The sequence below is a fragment of the Cibotium barometz genome, chromosome 58 (assembly GCF_041138505.1).
Source record: "Cibotium barometz isolate CiBa-2024 chromosome 58, ASM4113850v1, whole genome shotgun sequence".
Lineage (NCBI taxonomy): Eukaryota > Viridiplantae > Streptophyta > Polypodiopsida > Cyatheales > Cibotiaceae > Cibotium > Cibotium barometz.
The window spans coordinates 28,710,895-28,732,972 of NC_141103.1; the positions used below are offsets into that span (position 1 = coordinate 28,710,895).

At 40.1% G+C, this 22,078-nt stretch overlaps 1 protein-coding gene across 1 annotated transcript; it reads right to left on the reverse strand.

Moving 5' to 3' along the window:
- Positions 1-17,393: 17,393 nt before the first annotated feature.
- On the reverse strand, positions 17,394-18,165 carry LOC147606113 (uncharacterized). Its single transcript, XM_086792902.1, has 2 exons — positions 18,070-18,165; positions 17,394-17,906 (listed from the first exon to the last, which is right to left on the reverse strand). The coding sequence occupies exons 1-2, from the start codon at positions 18,163-18,165 to the stop codon at positions 17,430-17,432; spliced, it is 573 nt and encodes a 190-aa protein (XP_086649028.1). The 3' UTR covers positions 17,394-17,429.
- Positions 18,166-22,078: the final 3,913 nt, after the last annotated feature.

Sequence of the window (22,078 nt, forward strand, 5' to 3'; positions counted from 1 at the left end):
AACACATCAAGTGTAGCATAAACATGCATAAGTATGATATAGTAAAAGCTTAATATGGTAAGAATTTACGTGTTCACAATGGTGATGTAGCACAAATGTGTTCCTTTGTATTTGCTAAAATAATCACCCAACATGCTTTACTTGTGGATAACGTGTTTGCATTGTATCACTATTTAATGTAGGAGGACGAGGATGCTGAAAGTGACGGTGATGATGATGAAGGTCGTGGTGCATGTGGTGAAGATGTAGGCAAAGATGAAGATAAAGATGACGACAATGAATTAATTTAATTAGTGTCTTTGTCTTTATTCATTTTTGGGACATAACCACCTTATGTATTTTGCAACTTCATATATAATTTAAAAGCAAAAAAACCATGTCGACATTGTTGTATTACAAAATTTTTGTGTGTTTTAAGTGTCTTGAAAAAACATTTAAATAATGTTATTTTTTTTATAAATGGGACGTGACTATAGCTGTGCATGGCTATATGTGCTATTGTAAATAGAGTTATTTACACGGTCGTAGTCGCATACTCGTAGCTACATTCATAGCTACATGAATATTTTTTCTTTCTAGATCCTTTAAAATTTTGTCAGTTCTTCATATGTGGCTCTACTCTTCATTTGTTGTAGTGCACAACAACACAAAGCAACTATAGACGTGCTTGATAGACGCGCAAAATAGCAGGCGCATCTATAGGCATTGCTTGAATAGAGAAATTACGGGCGTGTCTAACAGCGTGTCTAATAGTGCGTGTATTTGCGCGTGTATTGACGCGTCTATTAGGGCATCTACACAGAGAATCTAACACTGTGTCTAACAGCACGTCTATTTTTGCATGTATTAGGGCATCTATTTACGCGTGTATTAGGGCATCTATTTATGCGTGTATTAGGGCACCTATTAGTTCGTCTACACTGAGAATTAGACGCGTATTTAGATGCAAAATTGAGAGTACAAAAAGTGAGATTTTTGTGTAGGTTGGTAAATGTACATCACTGCTTTCCAAAAATTGCCCATGATTACCAAAGCACATAATTTTAACAAAAACACAATGCTTTTTTGTAAACCCACATATATAAAAAATAAGTGAGGTGAGGAGAATGAGACAATATGTAAAATAGTTTAGCCAATATCAATGATGGGCTACGGTTCAATCTCATTCCTCAATGAGATCAACCCTTGTTGTGTTCGAAAATGCTTGCCCTGACACCATATAGCATTGAACATAGTGCACTACACCAAGACAAAATCAATTAAATAAGCAATCTAAATTATTGAAAGCTCCTAACTTATGCATAACATTCTATATACCGACCTTGCTCATGCATCCCCTAGTATACTCCCATTCTTCCATTGTGATATGCACCCCTCGTCTTTCTCTGCTTTCTCCATTTCGTCAAGTAGCCAATCCACATGAATATCCTTTGGAAGTTCTCTTAGATACTGAGGGTATGGCACACGAGATCCGTGGTGTGTATGAAAGAGGGCCCTTTCTTCTTGTCTTCTTGCCTTCGCATCCTCGTATCTTATCACCCATCTTTTCATCACATCACTATTAAGCACGCAATAGAGGTTGATATTATTAAGCAACTCCGTGTCTATTACTTTGTTGCGTCCTTTCCCTTGAGGCACAATAGAGGTCATCCTTAGGTCTTCATCGTCTCTCCATAGTCGTGGGAGAGAGCTATCCACATCAACAAGAAACTCAGAAATATATACAAGTGACTCTTGTATCAACCGACCCTCGGCCATGCTACCTTTGGGTCTTGCATTTTGTCTCACGAAACCCTTCAAGGTCTTCATGAAGCGCTCGAGGAAGAACAACCATCGTGTATGTATAGTATCACATATAGCAATCTCATCCACCAAATGCACTATGAGATGTAGTTGGCTTGTGAGAATAGAACGTGGAAATGTCTCCTCCACTAAACAAACCAACTCCACTAAACAAACCAACTCCACTGACATAACTCGAGCATTCTCAAAAGCGTGGTGGGATCTATTTCCTTTGAGCTCACATACCTAGAAATGAAAAAGTACACCATATTAGCAATATGAATACCTTGCATGGAGCATTGATACGCATCACATTTTGTATCATGTAAAGTACCTCACAAGCTCGCCCATCTTGTAAATACAATCTTTCACGTCCTTCAATGCACTACGAGAAATGCTAGTAGGTAGTAGTATGAACTAAACACACGAGGAATGGTTGATTAGTTGCTTCTAATTCACTCACAAATTTGAAAGGAAAAAGATATTATGCACATAAAATACTTACTTGGAGCATCTTGTGCCAATCATGAGATTTCAACCCATATAATTGCTCTACACCTCTTGAAGACATCCTACAAATAAACAACCCAAAAAAAATTGCTCTTGTGTCAAATATTTAATCTAAAAACTTTGTGGCGCGTCTATTTGCGCATCTAAAACCGCGTCTGTTCTGCTGTAAATGCATCTACATGCGCGTCTAAATTGCTGTAAACGCACATTTACATGCGGTTTTAGACGCGATAGTAGACGCGACATTAGACGCTCCTTTTGACGCGATTTTCATTTTCAAACCTACTTTTAGCGTGCTTGCTTTTCTTCACATACTTTTAACGGGCTTGCTTTGCTATTAACAGATCCATAGCCTAGCATCCACACTTATCTTCAAGCACCGAAAGGGGCAAACAATACAATCAGCAACAAGTAAAGAGGAGGGGCAGCCGGATGTGGCAAAACATGCGCATGCATATGAGATGCCAAAGGGGTAGGCAACATGCTTAGCAAGTGTTGCAAAGAAGGTGAATGAGGGGCATCCAGCAGCAACAAAAATTGTTTTCCCAAGACATGCACATGAGATTCCAAAGGGGAAGGCAACACACTGATCATGTGTTGCTATAAAAGGGATGGAAAGGCATCCGGCAATGGCAAAACAAGAGCATGCAAATGAGAAGGGGCAAAGTCTGACTACAAGGAGCAAGTCAAAGAGAAGGGATTCTCTTGAATCCAAACATCCAATAGATGGGATGTCTTTCGCCCTCTCTCCAAAACCAGACTATGCGAAGCCACCCTCTCCCTTGAGCCACTCCATAAAGTGCCCCTCCACATCGGAGTATAAGGGTAGTGATCCCAGGAGAGAGAGCGAAAGCAAGAGTGATCATGAGAAAGTGGAAGATGTGGTGAGAGCTGCTACACACTAAAGCATACCCTTCACGAATTGGACTTCAAGTAGCTTGGTAATGTTGTCTTTATCTTATTCTTTTTCTACTATACAACACATAGCCATGAACTAATATTTGGATAAACTTGATGTCATTTTTAAAAGCCTTTCTTTTCCCTCTTTGTTTGGTAAGTTTTCCAAGAAGTCAAGGTTAGATTTAAAAGAGTATATAAAAAAGCAATCCTTGATGTTACTTTCAGGATTTAAGAAAGAAAGAAATCCTTATATGTCACTTTTGAAGTTTCTATTTCTTAGGCACGATGCACAATTGCGAGGACTATGATAATTGAGCCCACCCTTCATACACTTAAATCATTGTCTATGGAGCATCTATGTATGTGTGTGCACATTATGGTTATATTCTGGATTATTTGTGATATTTTCCTAAGAAGTTCTTGCAAATAAAAATTTCCCTTTGAATCGTGCACATGCATATATACACACAAACTTCCTAGTGGTCTCTTCTTAAAATCCTTTGCTATGGCATGGATTGGAGGCTGCTAATATCTTCGTATTGCCATTTTGAGCATCTACTATTATGTGAAGAAGAAAGACATCATATAAACATTAGTGTCAAAAAGGCATTCATGCTACTGCATTTACTTCTTGAATTCCTCCATCAAAATGACCGGTCTTGTCATCCACTACATTGTGCAATACAAGGTGTCCATGTTTACAAGGTTGGTCCATGTTTACAAGGTTGGTCCATGTTTACATACGTACATCCACGTTCACAACATATGAGCATCTCGTCGATTTTGGTCAAAATTTCTTCGTTCTCTAGAGAACTTTCTAGTGGTCTCTTGTTGGACTCCTATGCTATGGCATTGGATTGGATGCTGCTAACGTATTGGTCTTTCCATTTTGAGCATCTACTATTCTGTGAAGAAGAAAGACATCATATAAATATTAGTGTCAAGAAGGCGTTCATGCTGCTGCATTTACTTCTTAAATTCCTCCATCAAAATGACCGGTCTTGTCATCCACTACATTGTGCAAGCCAAGGTGTCCATGTTTACAAGGCTGGTCCATGTTTACATACATACATTCACCTTCACAACATGTGAACATGTTGTCCATTTTGGTCAAAATCACTTCGTTCTCTGGAGCACTTTCCAGTGGTCTCTTCTTGGACTCCTATGCTATGGCATTGGATTGGATGCCGCTAACATCTTGGTCTTGCCGTTTTGAGCATCTACTATTATGTGAAGAAGAAAGACATCATATAAATATTAGTGTCAATAAGGCGTTCATGTTGCTACATTTACTTCTTAAATCCCTCCATCAAAATGACCGGTTTTGTCATCCACTACATTGTGCAAGCCATAGTGTCCATGTTTACATACATATGTCCATGTTTACATACGTACATCCACCTTCACAACATGTCCATTTCAATTAAAACCACTTCGTTCTCTCGAGCAATTAGGCGAAATTCTTTCTCTTTGGTTGCCCCAGTTCTGGAAAGGAGTTCTGAGGTTATTCTGGACAGAGGAAGATGGATGAATTGGATTTTTTCTGGGGTTACCCTGGCTTGGGTGAGATGGACCCTGATTAGACTGGTATGAAGGGATTGGTCTCTGAATTTGGGGTTCTTGACTTCCCTGTGCCCTTGACACGGCAGGAGTCGGGCAATTTTTTAACTGATGACCAAGACCTTGGCATCCAAAACACCGATTTTCACTTCTAAACTCATCATTCTGAATCCTTAAAACAGGTGGGGCTCTTGAGAAAGTATTATGGGAAAAGGGTATTCCTTCTTAAACAGAATCTTTATTTTATTTTAGAGAGGGAATGATTATAAGATCAGAAAAGGAGGTTCTTACTCCTGTATACCTCGAAGGCTGGGGGAGAAATCTTACATTCTACCCCACTTAAAAATGCGAGATGTCCTCATCTCGCAAAGTAGAGGACAACTCTTTTTCTTAAGATCCAATTTATTCTGGGGTTCCTTATATTCTGGTCAATCCAACAGAATACTAGGATAAATATCCCTTATATAGAACTCATCATTAAATAACAATTCATTTAGATCATATCATTCATATCTTTAACACGACAATGGTCCATTAGACATAAAAATTTCTTTCTGAACATTCCTCCACGGGAATTTCAGTCAAGCAAGTTCTCAATTTGTCATCCCTTAACTTAATCTACCGTGTCAAGTGTTAACAGTAGCAATTCGACAGCACAATCCACTAATCTCATAGTGATTTGCTGAAATCATTATCATCATTCTAGTCAAGAACATCACCACAGGGACTCGTCCCATTCATCCTTATTGTGGTTTCGCTCAGCTTATTACATTTCAACCAAATTTCAGGGATCATCATTTTTCAATCAAAATCCAATTCAACTTATCAGTTCTCAACCAGAATTTAAAAATCATATCAATCACATTCGAATTCATAAACTAGATAGCATTAATGCTTATAATTTCAAGTCTTAGATTTACTCGTATATACAGCCAGTAAAGAGCTATAGTTATACCCTCGGTATATATGGGTAGTCATGGTTCTTGGAACTATAAGATAAATACCATCATGTCTAGGCCTCAAGTAAGTTAGGGATTCCATAGAATTGTGGTACTTCCATCTGAAGGCCCAATTACCAATTTACAAATTTCAGTTTAAATATCAAATTGTATGAAATTTATCACACAATTACAACCTTTTAGTGCTTCTTGATAAATTTTTGACATTTTTGGCTTCTCGGTTGATCCTCATTAGCCAAATAGCTTTGATACCAACTCTGTGGGATCCCTGTCCCTACCACGCAATGGATTTAGGGTGCTAGCAGCGGAAGTAACACTTCTTGCACGGGGTAGGGTCCCACATTCAGGGCCTCGTCCACGCATATCTGGATAAGAGACTAATCCGTCGGTTTTTCCAAAACCGAACTCGAAAAAACTTCCTTTACCCGGAAAGCACGGGCAATTCCACTAGGATAATTTTTTACTCTAATGTAGTCAAGACCATTACTGATCAAGCTGATCCGACTGCACCTATAAAGATACTCGGTCAGATCAAGGAAGAAACTTACGCTTGGATCATTGGGATCAACGCTTTTTTCCCCATCAAGAGGCACAGCCGTTGATTCCTATCCATAGAACAATTACTATCCGGGATTTACTTCATCTATCGTAATAACAGAAATTGAGTCTCGATTTATGGATCCATCAGTCTAGCCTAACCCCATCCAATCCCATGGGTTAGCCAACCACCCAACCACTGTAGTGATGGGATCCAATTAGGAATTTGGTTAGGTTTTGTCCCGGGTACCAGGGAAAAGAGTTCCTAGGCCCCCTAGCCAAAAGTTCATGCAAACATAAAACTAGTCACACCACTTACACACCCAATATGAAATTGCCTTTTTCTCAGCATCAACTAACTTTAAAACAATCCTTTAATGAAACCATTATGTCACTGATGACAATCCTCGAAATCTCTGGTTGAATCCATATTTCTAATCATTCATTCATCGGTGTACTTATGGCATCATTCGCAACCAGAACGCTCACCACCTGTTCACTGAGGGGCCTTTTCAATAGTTCATAGCTCATAGTACCTGGAAATATTTTCACATATAAAAATCATGATGGAATCCTTGTTGAAGATCAGCAAGATCAATCAACAGATCCATATAAGAGAGCCATGGACTCATCCGTTGAGGACCAGCAAGGTCAATCAACCAGATCCATGCCTGATTTCAGAAAACAACTCTTACTCCTTGTTCCAATATCTTTCACGACGCACGTGTGGGTATCTTCGGCGACCCAGAGCTCGAGCACCGTATGGTCAGTACCCTCTAGGATCCTTCGCAGGTCACCTAGCGCTTCACTCATAGGCTGCTTCCTTGGTCCCTCATCCACCGTATCGGAAGCTCACCATTTAAATCGAACCGAGGTCGGCCGACCTTGCTACGCGAGACGTCCTCCATTGACTCTCCGTCAGCAGATGCAACTTTATCAGTTAGGTCTCCACGACCTTAATCACAAGATGGTCAAAATGCTTCCCCCGCATTCTTGACATAAAACAGTCATTTACAAACAGGTCGCAAATACAGTTTCTATATTGAACTCTCGTCTTTCCACATTATTCCACATTAATCCATATTATTTAATCCAATTCCAATTCATATGTGTATCCATTCTTGACCAGATACATCATTTTATATCCCATCACATAGGATTGATTCACTTTACATAACATCCATTCCTATCTTTCTTAATTTACATTATGTCTCCTCACATCCATTTCTCATTATATCTCATTCGTTTTCAAATCTTATATTATTCATTCATATTCTAATTCACATGACATCTCATCTCATCCATTCGCTCATATCGACTTCATATCCATTCACATTCATATTTGCATTCATTATTCCACATTCGTACATCCACATTCACATCTACATTTATACATCCATTTTCACATCCACATCCAAATCCACATTCATACATCCACATCCACATCTACATTCATACATCCACATTCACATTCACATCCATACATCCATATCCACATTCCACATCCTCATTCACATTCACATACATCCACATCCACATCTACATTCATACATCCACATTTACATTCACATCCATACATCCATATCCACATTCCACATCCTCATTCACATTCACATACATCCACAGGTAGAAACAAGATCTTTCATTATTCTAAAAAGGGGATTGATTACAAGGGAAGATATTGGTTATCTTGAGGGGCTGGGGAGGAATCTTACAATGAGTCCCCGCTTTATATGGTACCCTTCTGTATGTAAAAAATGTGTAAAAAAAAGATTTTCAAAATCCCTTCTATTAAACCCACATTCTATGCTTATGTATTTATGAGTGAGACCCGTGCCCCCCCCATGCCGAGAATCAGCCAAACCATAAAGAAAAGCCTTGCAACTATGTTCTGAGTGCCTCGGGTCACTTACTCTTAGGCGTCCTAGTGGGAAAAGGCTTGAAACTATAAAAGCCAATTTCTCATGTTTGTAACTCAACCTCCCATTTATGCAATAGAATTGGAGTTTTCTCTCTCCCTCTCTATTGTAACTCTAATCTAACATATATGGTATGCTTAGGGTTTGGGTTTGGGTGTGATTAGTGATTAGCACTAATCGCTCATTCTCTCATAATTTCCTCTTGCTTCTTCTCTCCCAATCATCCATAACATTCTTGTCTATGCCCATCCAGGTTTCATCTTCATGCATAAGATCCATATCACTTGGCTCATCAGACAAGGAAACATCCACAGCATCAATCACATTCTCACAATCATAAACATGCTCATCCAAGAAGTCAATGACCTGCTCCTCTTCATTCTTCAAAGCAATCAGCTCATGGTCCACATCTTGTCCATACATATAAGCACTCACATCATCCTCAAGTGAAAAGCTCTCTACCCTGTCCTCCTTGGTAATGGTTTTTGTATAGAAGAATCATCAAAACAAATATCATTATAAAAAGCATCTTTTTCGTTGGCCAAAAGAACCTGCTTATCCTCCCACATGGGTGTGTCATCACACATATGTTCAACATCCGCAGCCAAAATCAAGTCAAGAGCATTCCAAATCACTTTCCACAATAGCATCGGCATGCGATTACAAGGACTTTTCTTCCTCTACACAAATTGGCACATCCATCTCTTCATTCGGCATAATAACATCTTCGACAACCCCGCTTTCCAAAAACGATGGCTTCTCTTCAAGACCTGTCAAGCACCCCTTTTGCTTTGGCTTTTTAACCTGTATGGAATCCTCATTCGGACACCCTTTCAACCACGAAAAGAACCCTGAAGCATACATTTATTCACCTGCTTTGGCCTTGAAGGCATTTCTTCCAGCAAAAAACATTTGGCATCCTTTCTAGCATTAAAGAGATCCTCATGCACACCCTCTGAATGCATACCGAGCGCTGCCATCTTCTTCATCTTCCACTCTTTGTCCCTTGCAATCTGCACAGCATCGTCAAACGTTTTGGGTTTCTTCCTTTCAACCTTGAGCTTCAACACAGGAAGCAAACCACTTACAAACAATCCTTTCTTCACAAACATCGGCGGGGGAGCCTCACTCCGCAAAGAAAAGTACCATTAGGAAGTGAATGGGGTCTTCTTGGGCCCTTTAATTTGCCCAAGCCTAATCAAGGTGATTAAGGAATAGCCAAATGGGGGGTTACCATGTGGACTGAAATGTTGGGTTTGTAAGAGAGGTGTAAGAGTGGTCAAAGGGTGCACTTTTTCTCCCAAAAAGGAGGGAAGGCAATTTCACAATTTTTGGACCTCCATAACTTCTACATACAAGCTCCAATTTGAGCGGAGATTATAGATCCGTGATCTATGCATCAAGAGCTTTCCATAGATATGTTACATGATATGGTTTTGTCCGCTAGATTTTAAATTCCATTTTCTCCCCAAAATTCAAATTCGAATAAAGTAGTCGTTTTGAAGCTTCTAATTAGAAAACGTTTCTTCTTAAGAGAAAAGGTTTGACTCCTTAAACTGCCAAATAAAAGGGCCCAAGAAGCCTTCCATTGAGGTCCTAATGCATCGATCCCACAATCCTGTGAACACATGCAAAAAATCATCCACGTTTTGTCCTTGTCCCTGTCGCAAATCATTGAGTTCCTGCCATAGCACACTCGAGTCTTCAACTCGCTGGAACCGCTCCAAAAGAGCCTCTGTCAACCTGTCTAATGTCAAAACACTAGGTGGTACAGCCTTAGCTTCCTTTGCTTCAAAACCTTTGAGCCAATCTCTAGCATCACTCTTCAAAAAGATCCTCAAAAGTTTCAACACCTGCTCTTCATTATTATCAACAAGGTTGCTAATGCACGCAACCTCGAACCTCTCAAGAAAATCTGCTACATCTTCATTAGAACCACCAAAAAACTCCAAATACGACATCATTTTTATCCCCAAGCTTCACTTTAAATCCCAAGAAAAACACTGGAAATACCTTCCTTCAATCTCCTACTCTGGGGCATACACCCTCGTAGGCAAAAGAAATCCCTGAGCGCAGTGGGGGCACTAGAAAGCATGTGAGGTGAAAAAAGAAAAAAGACCACGCCTCTATAGCCCTTCACCTCCCAAACTTTGAAAAGACTAACACAATGGAGGCACCACCAGCCACCGGCTGGAACACTTTTCACGGTTCACCACACCACCCACACCAAAAAGACAGCACAAAAACCACGATAGACAACTGATCATCCACATAAACATACAAAGCACCAACCACACTGTACAAACTCAACAATTACACCAAAACCAGGACTCTGGCCAGGATTTATTGCCAAGGGAATTTACCATTGCATCTGACAATCAAGCCTCTGTCTCCCTGTCTCTGCTTCTTTTTTAGAGGGCGCCCCACCAACAACCCTTCTTCACTTCCTCTGTAGCCCGGCTACTCTCTATCCAGCTGCTGCCTGCCAAGTGTCGTAGGCGAGCCCCACTGTCTCCAGCCCACACATCAGCACCTCTACTACAGCCAACACACACAAAGAACCAAAGCTCTCTCTGTGGTCAGCATCCACTCTCTGCCTGCAGTCGTCGCCCACACAAAACCAGCCACTTCTCTCTTCAGAGAGCGCCCCACCAGCAACCCTCAACTTTAGTAGCTCTCACTCTCTGTCTGTCGTGAGACCAGCACCCCTGCACTGTCTCTCCTGTCACCACGGGCCACTTTTCTCTCTTCCCTACTGTCCAAAGGCGGCCTCCACTGTCTTTTCTCTCCAGTGAGTGATGAGACCAGCCACCACTTACACTCAGCAGCTCCTCTGGCCAACTCTTCAAAAAAAACCAACACAACCCTTCTCACCAGTGCATGAGAGGCGGCTCTCTCACCAGTATCGCCAACCACCCAAGGCACTCACCCACACGGCTCCCTTGCTCTTCGCCAGCCTCCACTTGTTGCCCTTCAGTCCTTCTGTCGCCAACCGCCAGCTCGTCCAAGGCGGCTCCCCTCTCTCGGCTGCACAGTTCCCAGCTCTGTCATCGCCAGAGAAGCATCTCTTCTCCATGGCGGCCACTTCTCTAAACCTCTACAGAATCACCAGAGCCCTCCACTTGTCCACGAGGCGGCAACAACCTGCGACCTCCAGCACTTCTCGCTCACCAACCTCTGTAGCATTTCTCTGCTCGCTCTGCCTGCACTACCCTAGAGACCTCCCCTGCATCACCCGGTGGCCACCTGCGTTCTTTGTCTGCAGATCACCCGCCAGCCTGCTCCGAACGGCAACTACTCCCTTTTCGCGTCCCCCACACAAAAACCATGGTCGGCCTTCACATTCACGAGGCGGCAACCTTCGCCAACTTTCCAAAGGGTGTGCTGGCGGCGTAATAAAGCTCCATGTGGTCTCCTACAGCTGACCACTTTGATGAATGTATTATTTATTTATTTTTTTTCCTTTAAAGCCTCAATTATGGTCATCACCATCACCTCCTTATTACCTTGCTTCACCTGGACATACGGTGCCCACCTTCCAAACCAAGAGCTGCCCACAAGCTCAGAATCATCAGCATCATAACTTACCAAAATACGATCATTACCCCATGCTCTAAAGGCGGCCTCTCTTCCGAATGAGTCGGTGCCCTGCATTTGGCAACCACCCGCACACCATACTGCTGCAATAAAAAACTTCCAAATCTTCTGCTCCCAAAAAAAACAACACGCATACACTAGCTCATTGTAAAACCACCCGCTCTGTACATCTGCCAGGGCATTCAGGGTAAATTTTATTCGCAAACCATGCACCCCATATGTACACAGACCCAAAACACCTTTGAGATTTTTGCCTGACACTTGTCCAAGAGGAAAGTCAGATTGTCCAATTTTTCTCCAAGATGACTTCTTCTTCTTTTTATTTTTCTCCTCTTCACTCTCTCTCTCTCTCTCTGTTGTAACTCTTGAAATGTTTCAGGAGGGATCTGTTTTAAATTTTTTATTTAAACACACACGAACATCGCCTAAGTGATGCCACTCCAAAAATTGAGTTTGCAAGCGTCATTACAGACGCCATATAAGTGACGAGAATAATAAGCCTTCTTTATGCGATGCTAGAGTGTGTCACATATATGAGGACTATCATCGCTAAATTAAGGAAGGCAAAAATAAGTCCCCGCATCTTGATGTGACAGGTATAAGAAACCAACAAAAGAGGTAGCTAGACAGCATCTTGAAGGTGGGGGCTTCTCATCTCCGCTGCATGAGAACACCAGACACTTCCGTGCATATATCATAAGTCAATTTGTCAGATTTACTCAATGTGTTTATGCATATCGTGTGCCATATATGTGCTCAATTGTCCTTAATGAATGTGTGTAGAAGAAGGTTTGTGCTTGTGCACAAGACAAGTGTGACTATGCATGGAGGTATAGAACATTGGCAGCAAGACGGTACCAAACACTTCCGAGTATATTTTGTAAGTGAGTCCCTTATATTTACTCAATGTGTTTATGCATATCTTGTACCATATGTGTGCTCAATTGTCTTTATGACTGTGTGTAGAAAAAGATAAGTCATTGTGCCTATTTTTTTCCCCTGAGAAAAGATCCTTTCATTAGTTATAGAAAAAAAAATGCCCACTAGGCTAAAAATCCCTATCCTGCTCAGGCAGAGCAAAAAACCAATCAAGGCAGCTAGGGGAGACTCTCCCTAGGTGCAAAAACGTACAAATAATAGTAAAAATAACTGAGAGGCTATATCATATAATAGGAGGGGAGAAAATCCAAACAGGTGGCCTGTAGTGCCAGCGGGGGGTACCTGGGTGTATAGAAGGGGCCGCTACGCCAAGTGGTGCGGAAGGCCTGGCGCTGCAAGATCGCTTGATTTGAGTCACCTTGGATGCGGTGATAACTCATTGTGCCTATGTACGTAGTAAACAAATGGGAAATTTTAGATCTATTAGAGATTGAGAAACAAACTCAAGAAGCACAAGAAATAGATATTGATCCAATTGAACAACTAGAAGAAGGATCAAATGAGGGTATAGTAATTCATAAATTACTAGCACTTGAACCTGAAGCAAACACAATAACTAATCTAGAATTTGAAGAAGAAATAGAAGAACAAATTTCAACATAACCACATATAATGCTTGAAATAGAAGAGGATGATACGGAGGCTACACCTATTGATGACGAAGATGTAGATGGAGAGGTATTTCTAGAAATAGACATATTCGGAGCCATGGATCTAGCTGAGGATGAGCGAGTCGATGATGAGGTAGAACATCTGATTTCAATTTTATTTGCTAAGAAATTATTGGTTTTTGTCAATGTTATCTTTTTTTGCACACTTACATTTTTTTAAATCCAAAATAAAAAATAGAAAAAAATACTTTTTGATGCTTTTTTTTTGACGCTTATTCCAATTTTCATTTCGACGCGGTTTTCAACTATTATTTGGACACCTATTCCGACGCTTCTTTGTGATAGTTATTTCGATGATCATTTTGATGGTGTATTTCGCGATGGGTATTTTGATGGCATGGAAACCGTTGATACTAGGCATCAAAAATGGGTCATCCTGTAGTAGTGTTGTATGACATACCACCATTTCTTGTCATTTATATCCACATGAAGCACAACCTTATAAGAAGAAACACATCAAGTGTAGCATAAACATGCATACGTATGATATAATAAAAGCTTAATATGGTAAGAATTTACTTGTTCACAATGGTGAGGTAGCACGAATGTGTTCCTCTCTATTTGCTAAAATAAACACCCAATTTGTTTTGCTTGTGGCTAACATGTTTGCATTGTATCACTATTTAATCCAGGAAGATGAGGATGTTGAAAGCGACGATGATGATGAAGGTCATGGTGCACGTGGTGAAGATGCAGGCAAAGATGATAATGACGACAATTATTTAATTTAAGTATGGTCTTTGTCTTTATTCATTTTTGTGACATAAACACCTTTATATGTATTTTGCAACTTTGTACATAATTTTAAAGGAAAAAAAACATAACATTGTTGTATTGCAAAATTTTTGTGTGTTTTGTCTTAAAAAACATTTAAATAATGTAATTTTTTTACAGATAGGATGTGACTATAGTTGTGTGTGTCTATATGCACTACTATAAACGGAGTTATTTACATGGTTGTAGTCACGTGCTCGTAGCCGCATTCATAGGCGCGCTAATAGCTGCATGAATGTTTTTTTCCATTTATAGATCCTTTGAAATTTTGTCGGCTCTTCATATGCGGCTCTACTCTTCATTTGTTGTAGTGGAATCTGGTGATGGAGGGGGAGCATAGTTCTTTTTTTGGAGTATGGTTCGTTTATGTGGAGCCAAATATGAAAGGAAAGTGGCTAGAATAAGAGTGTGGTTGGTAGGATAGTAGGGACCATGTTTATTGGACTGTACATGTAGACGAGTATTAGTGATGTGGACAACTTATTTTCCACTTTGTTGGCATGTTTTGAGTCTGAGTGATGCAGAATACTTATTTGTGTGGAAACTGGTAGCTCTTTATAGCTACTAATCTCCACTTATTTGTGTGGACATTGGTATCTTTTTATAGCTATTTTTAGTGTGACTTACATTTATTTATATTAGTGTTATTACAATTTAGTGTGATTTGCTTTGGGCTTCTCATTTGTATTAGAGATTAATACAATGAGATTGTGATGTCCTTGTTGCATAAGAGAGTGAAAGGATTTATGAGAGAGAGAGAGAGAGAGAGAGAGAGAGAGAGAGAGAGAGAGAGAAAGAGCAACTTAGGGTTCTTGAACAAGGCATATTTAATAATTCTCCAAAAATAACAATACTCAAGAGGTTCACGAAGAATCAAGACATTACGTTATAGTGAAATCATTCGAAGATTCATGGCATGTTTTACTGTAATTAATCAATATGCAAGGTGAGAGAAGAATTTGGGAGTCCTATTTAACTCTCTCTCTCTCTCTCTCTCTCTCTCTCTCTCTCTGTCTCTCTCTCTCTCTCCCACGGACCCGGCACAAGAGGCTCGAGAATACGCGTGGCTAAATAAGAGGCTCGGAACTGGGTAGTGCAATGGTGGCAATCCTCTCTCTCTCTCTCTCTCTCTCTCTCTCTCTCTGTTGTTACTCTTGCAATTTCGCTTTTATATTTTTATTTAAACACACGTGAACATCACCTAAGTGATGCATTGCAAAAAATGAGTTTGTAAACGTTGTATAAGCTATGCATAATAAGCTGTCTTTATGTGATGTCCCACGTGACACCAGAGTGTGTCACATATACAATGATTTTTTTCTTAAAACAAATTTGTCGCCTATACGATGACTATTATCGCGTAAACAAACCAACTTAAAAATGTGTCATTTTTAAACCGTCTTGCTAAATGAAGGAACGCAAAAATAAGTCCCCACATCTCTATGTGTATCTTAATGTAGATGATTGGAGGAAGCCCCCACTGTGACAATTATAAGAAACCAAAGGAGAGGTAGCTAGAGTGCATCTTGAAGGTGGGGGACTTCTCATCTCAGTAGCATGAGAATGCGACACTTCCGTGCATATATCATAAGTCAATTTGTCAAATGTACTCAATGTGTTTACACATATCGTGTGCCATATGTGTGCTCAATTGTCCTTAATGAATGTGTGTAGAAAAATGTTTGTGCATGTGCACAAAACAAGTGTGACTTTGCATGGAGGTATAGAACATTGGCAGTGTGATGGCACCAAACACTTCCAAGCATATTTCGTAAGTGAATCCCTCATATTCACTCAATGTGTTTATGCATATCTTGTACCATATGTGTGCTCAATTGTCTTTAATGATTGTGTGTATAAAAAGATAACTCATAGTGCATGTGCCCAAGACGAGTGTGCCTATGCATGAATGTACATAACATCTATTTAGATACTTTTAAGCTAAAATAAAAGAGTTAACAAAATTGTGAGGTATAGTTTTATCATGAGTTTTAGGTACCAAGAGGAACTTTGTGTAAGTATCATGCCAAGATTGACTACAACGTCAAAAAATGTCATGGCTTCAAGAGTGCAATGTTTTACTTGTATAGAGTGTGATTTATTTGTATTAGAGCTTGATTAATACAATGAGTGTGATTTGCTTTGGGCTTTGTCATTTGTATTAGAGATGAATACAATGAGAGTGTGATGTCCTTGTTGCATTACAGAGTGATAGGATTTATTCGTGAGAGTGAGAGAGAGAGCGATTTGCTTGGGCCTCTAACTTTTTTTTTAAAATGCAAAGAAATTTATATTAAGTATCAAAATAGATACAGCACCCTAAGGTGAACACTGGAGCTTATGGACTTTCCTAAGCAGTAGATCCACAGTAGCTTTTATCTTCCCTCTCTCCCTAGTACTTGCTAGTACAAGACCTTCTACCACTAGATTCCTTACTCTCCCTATGGAGCTATAGTCACAGCTGGATCCCCTGTGTAGTATAGCATTCCTAGATTCCCATATCTTGCTTAGTATCAAGCCTCTCAGTGTTTGCCACACTTGATATATGGCTGCCCTTGCATCCAACGACCTCTAACTTGTGTAACAGATGAATACAATGAGCGTGTGATGTCCTTGTGTTGCATTAGAGAGTGATAGCGTTTATTCTTTAGAGAGAGAGAAGGAGCAGTTAACTTAGGGTTCTTGCTAAACAAGGCATATTTGATAATTCTCCAAAAATAACAACACTCAAGAGGTTCACGAAGAATCAAGACATTATGTTACAGTTGAATCATTGGAAGATTCCTCGCATTAAAACGTGGAATTAACATTTAAAAACTGTAGGCAAGTCAACCTCGCACGGGACGTGGCTGTGAGAGGGTCGCTGTATTCTGCCGGCATCTGGGCCTGCACCCGCGTGGACGTGCTCAACAGTAACGAGAGAGGAGGAACAGGTCGCCTACGACGAGGCGCTATATAACATCTCGTAGGATCTATGTCGAGCACTAGTGTCTGCGTTCGTTAATTCTGCATTTCCGCTATCATCAATTAATCCAAACATTTCAAAAAAAACGAACTAAATGGCGCCCGCCTTTCCTGTGCTGGTGAGCACGGCAGTTCTAGTTGTCCTACTCCTGCAGGCCGGCCCTCATCCCAGTTGGGCGGATGAGGACCCCCTGCAGGACTTCTGCGTTGCCCTCAACTCCGCGGAGCAGCAACAGCAGCTGCGCATGCTCACCTTCAACGGGCTGGCCTGCAAACCCGCCGCCAACGTGCAGTCCTCCGACTTCGCCTCGCCGCAGCTACGCCAGGCGGCTAACTTCACAGGTGAGCTGGGTGTGGCCGTCAACCTTGCCAGCGCGGCCTCCTTCGGGGCGCTGAACACCCAGGGCCTCTCTGTCGCGCGCATCGACTATAAGCCCAAGGGCCTCAACCCCCCGCATGTACACCCGCGTGCCACCGAGGTGCTCTACCTGGCCGAGGGCACGTTGCTTGTGGGCTTCGTCTCCACTGCGCCAAACAACACCCTCTTCTACCAGACCATCTATGCCGGTGATCTCTTCGTCTTCCCTCGTGGCCTCGTACACTTCCAGCTCAACCCGCACAAGTCCAAGACCGCCATGGCCATCGCTGCCCTCAATAGCCAGAACCCGGGCGTCTCTCAGCTGGCTGCTGCCCTCTTTTCTTCCAAGACGCCCCTCCCTGACAAAGTTCTCGAGGCCACCCTTGGCATCGACGACGACGATGTGCACCGCCTCATCGCCAGCGTTCAGAAGACCCTAACTTAGACGCTCCAGCTCCTGCTTGTAATTTGATATTGAATAACACAATTAATTCTTACAGTTTCTATAAAGGAACAATATTTTAACGTCCTTGCACTGCTGTTGTGCCCTCAGCCGCCGCGTGTCTTCCAAGTATCTCCAAGTAGTATATGTATATCACCTCCTCTAATTGCTTGTATGACGTTACATCGGGTGTGTTTACATCTGCGCCCACATCATTCTCGGTCTGCACCGATCTCAAAAAGATATCTCCCATGTTTAGGAACTCACTATGCTTTTCTAAAGGGAGTGGGACTAAGAATCTTGCATCTTGCAAGAAGAAACAAAATAATAGTAACATCTATCGAATGACACATATAATATGAAATGGTCTAACAACACAAGACAAAAAAAAAATCCAAAAGAATGAAAATCCTATTGAATATATGGTAGAGTTGCAATGCCCAGCAACAACAAGTACACTTACCTCAACTAATACTAAACCTAAAAATCCAATCTAGTTTAAATTTTGATTCTAATTTCCATTTCATTTCGCAAAAATCATCATTAATGCAAGCTCTACCTTACAATAGATATCCCAATTGCCCTTCTTTTCGAGCCGCTAATTCCACATTCTTATGCTTGCATTGTGTTGGGTTTGATTCTCTACAATCCATATGTCTTTGTGCCCGTAAGACTGATTGATTGTTTGAACATCCTCAACTTACAAGATTTTTAGTGCTAAATCTTCTTTGACCATTGGCATAGCTCCACACAATCGAATATCGTACTGAAGCTAAATGAAGCACATAGACTAAAGACTCTTCAATTGCCAGAATTCAGTTTCTTTAATTTTGGCTCCTTTTTTTGACTTGGATGTGTTCAGTCAAGTCTTCATCATTGACTACTTTTTGATGCTTCCATTTTTCTCTTCCTTTATATGTTCCTCACACTCGTAATCATTTCTCAGGCCTGATTTACTCTCCAAGGTTTTTAGATATGAATAAATTGGATTCTCAAAGTAACTTAAAGGGCATTATGGCCATTTCAAGTATCAAGTGATTATGTGTATCCTTCTTGAGCAAATGGAACAAGTAGTTTTATAACTTCTTAAAACCAATAATAGGCTACTGTGACAGTCTTGAATCTAACCATATCTTAATCGTACAACTTAATCTAAGAAAACATTAAACTTACTTAATCCTGCTATTTCCACATAGCTATACAATCAAATCAACCTTCTCAAATAGCAAACAAGCATGCATGCCATATCCAAGGTTCTTATCACATACGCAAAGAATCATGTAATCTCAAACAAACATTTACATGATATAAATCTCTATCAATTACAGAATAGCATCTCAATCAATCACAATATATGTGTCTATCTCAATATTCTATCATCATCACCATGCTCAATAACATGGTTAGTCATAATGACCAAAGTCCAGCTAATCTAGGGCTTTCTTCGATGCGCGTCCACCCAACCTCCACACCGGACATCGCGGCTATCCCTGCTGGTATGCCTCTTTTTGAATCTCATCCTCTCTGGGTTCTACCACATGGCTCCCAGAGAGGGCATAAATCTTGTTCTCTATCTGATGCTCCCTGTCTAAGGACTGCCGGCTCGAATCTCAAAATCTCATGTCGAGTCTCATCATCATACACATGCATATCAATCATTTACACACATGCATATCAATCATTCATTTCAAACAAAGCAATGACAAGTCATGCTTATTAGATCTCTAGTCCATAATCTTCTAAGAGAAGCATATACAAATCAATGAGAATCAACCTCAAGTGTAGAAACAAGCTTTTAATTCAAACAGTCCTTAAAGGCCATATTAGGGAGTTTGGGAAAATCTCATTACTTTGGGAATTTTCTTTTCAATCTACTTTTTGGTGTATCTTCAACATACGAACTCTAAATTTGTTAGAGAATGTGGATTTAGAACCTACTCTTCCCAACGATATGTTACATGAGGGGGGTTTTGACAAAATCTTAAAAGGATTCACCATGCCCTCCATTTTTTGATCTTGCAAAATGGAAATTGGGATTTTCCCAAACTCCCTAATATGGTCTTCTTAACTTCTCTTAGTCTTTTAATTCTTTCAAGTCATATACAAATCTTTGTTTTTAATATAATTAATTATCATGTTCTAAACAATAAGATTATCTCTGGTTGCAATAGCTAAGTCATAACCATTCTTACACATTAGTCTATCCGGTCTATATAGAACATATGCGGTCTACAACCCAACGTAGGTGGAATCGCCAAAATCAGCTGTATGTGAAAGTCGACTCCAAAAATAGGTCACATTTTACTTTTTTATCAAATTTCGATTTGCATGTCCATCTACAGACTTAAAGGCTTCCTTTGAGTATACTAACTAATTGAAAAATCAATCTTGAGTTTTCACTTTAATTTTAATTGCTCAAAAACCATTGAAAACCCGCTGGAATTCATGACTGAAATGTGTAGCATCTAAAACTTAGGATTATCTTTAACCATAACTTGGCTAATCTCGGAGGTATGTTACAGCTACACATGTATTAGGGTTGTGTCTTGGGAAAATTGTGGCTTCTAGTCTCACATGGGAATAGCCTACAAACTCACATCTTGTAAATTCTCCCAATACTTCAACGTTTGAACCTTAGAAAAATCCTTTCACTTTGATAATCCAACCTTTGTAGCTAAGCTGCTTTACCTTGATAAAACAAAGATGTCTAGATTTAATGCAAAGTCTAGATATAATGTATATTCAAGATCTGTTTAGCCTAAAGACTAATAAGATAGTTCATGCATTCAAGATCTCTTGAAGGAGAACCTCTATGTACACTCAAGTTTTGCATGTGAGATTACCCATCACATGGCCCTAGATCTCTATTTACACTCAAAAGAGTGGCCAACTATGAGACATGTATCAACATGTAAACTTGGTATCTCCCTTGTTTGACCTTAGCATGCACTTTGGAGTTAAGGATATTAAACCCATCAAATTGCCTAGGTTTACACATTCATAATCTTGTCTACAATTTTACTTCTCTTTGCACCATCATTGTTTATGTTTCCTAAAAGCTTCATAACTTCTATGGATTCATGATTCAGAATGAGTTTAATGCTCTTACTTGATTTTTTTGATACCACCTTCATGTTCAAAATTGATATTTATCCCTAGTATATCTCATCCTTTATCTAATGGAAGCATAGAAGGGCCAAGAATCACATGCTTGGATTGCCATAATGGGTTGCTAGAAAGAAAGCTTGTTATTGTTGGTAACACCTTGGTTGATATGTATGCTAAGTGTGGCTTGCTTGTAAAAGATGAGAAGGTTCTTAACAAACTTCCAGTTTTAGAGATCTAGTCAGAAGGATTGTCTCAAGGAATGATGCAATAATTGCAAGATATGTCAACACGGGCATGGTGAGGAAGCACTGAACTATTTCAATCAAAAGAGGGTGTATCTCTAAACTATGTCACTTTTGTCTACACCTTGAATGGGTTGCTTGAAATATTATCATAAATGGATCATTGTAAATATTATTGTATCTCTCAATGGGTAATTTTAAATATTGTTTTATCTCTCAATTCTATCACTTTTGTTTACACCTTCAATGGAATCCTAGAAGCGAAAAGAAAACATGCTCATACTTCCATAAATGGGTTACTAGAAATATTTATTAAAAGGAACCTTGTTCTTGGTAGCACCTTCATTGATATTTATGCGAAGTGTGGATTGCTTTTGCAGAATCTAAGAAGATTGACAAGTTTCTCACTAGAGATGTAGTCCCATGGAGTAATAGTAGGATATGTCTAACACGAGCATGGTGAGGAAGCATTGAACTATTTTAATAAGATGAGGGTGTGAGGGTGGTATCTCTAAATTCGGCCACTTTTGTTTACACCGTAAAAGCTTGTGGCACCCATGGACCTACATGCAAGGGCCTTTAAATAAATGTAGAGATTTCCAAAAGTGTTTTATTGGCAAAAGACCTTTGTTTGCTAGATATCTATTCTAAGGGTGGTTTGTTGTGAAAGCACATAAAGTGTTTGACAATTTTCTAGTCTAAGATGTAGTCATGCTTGCAAAAGTATAAGAAGTGTTTGACAAGTTTCCAGTTTAAAATGTTGTCATGCTTGTAAAAACACATGAAGTTTTTGACACGTTTCTAGTCTAAGATACA

What these genes read in the sequence shown, in the direction of transcription:
- LOC147606113 (XM_086792902.1), bottom strand. Translation starts at nt 18,165, where the DNA reads ATGGGAGATATCTTTTTGAGATCGGTGCAGACCGAGAATGATGTGGGC. An exon ending in CATACAAGCAATTAGAGGAG is followed by an intron (nt 17,907 to 18,069) that starts GTGATATACATA and finishes CGTCTAAGTTAG; the next exon opens with GGTCTTCTGAACGCTGGCGA.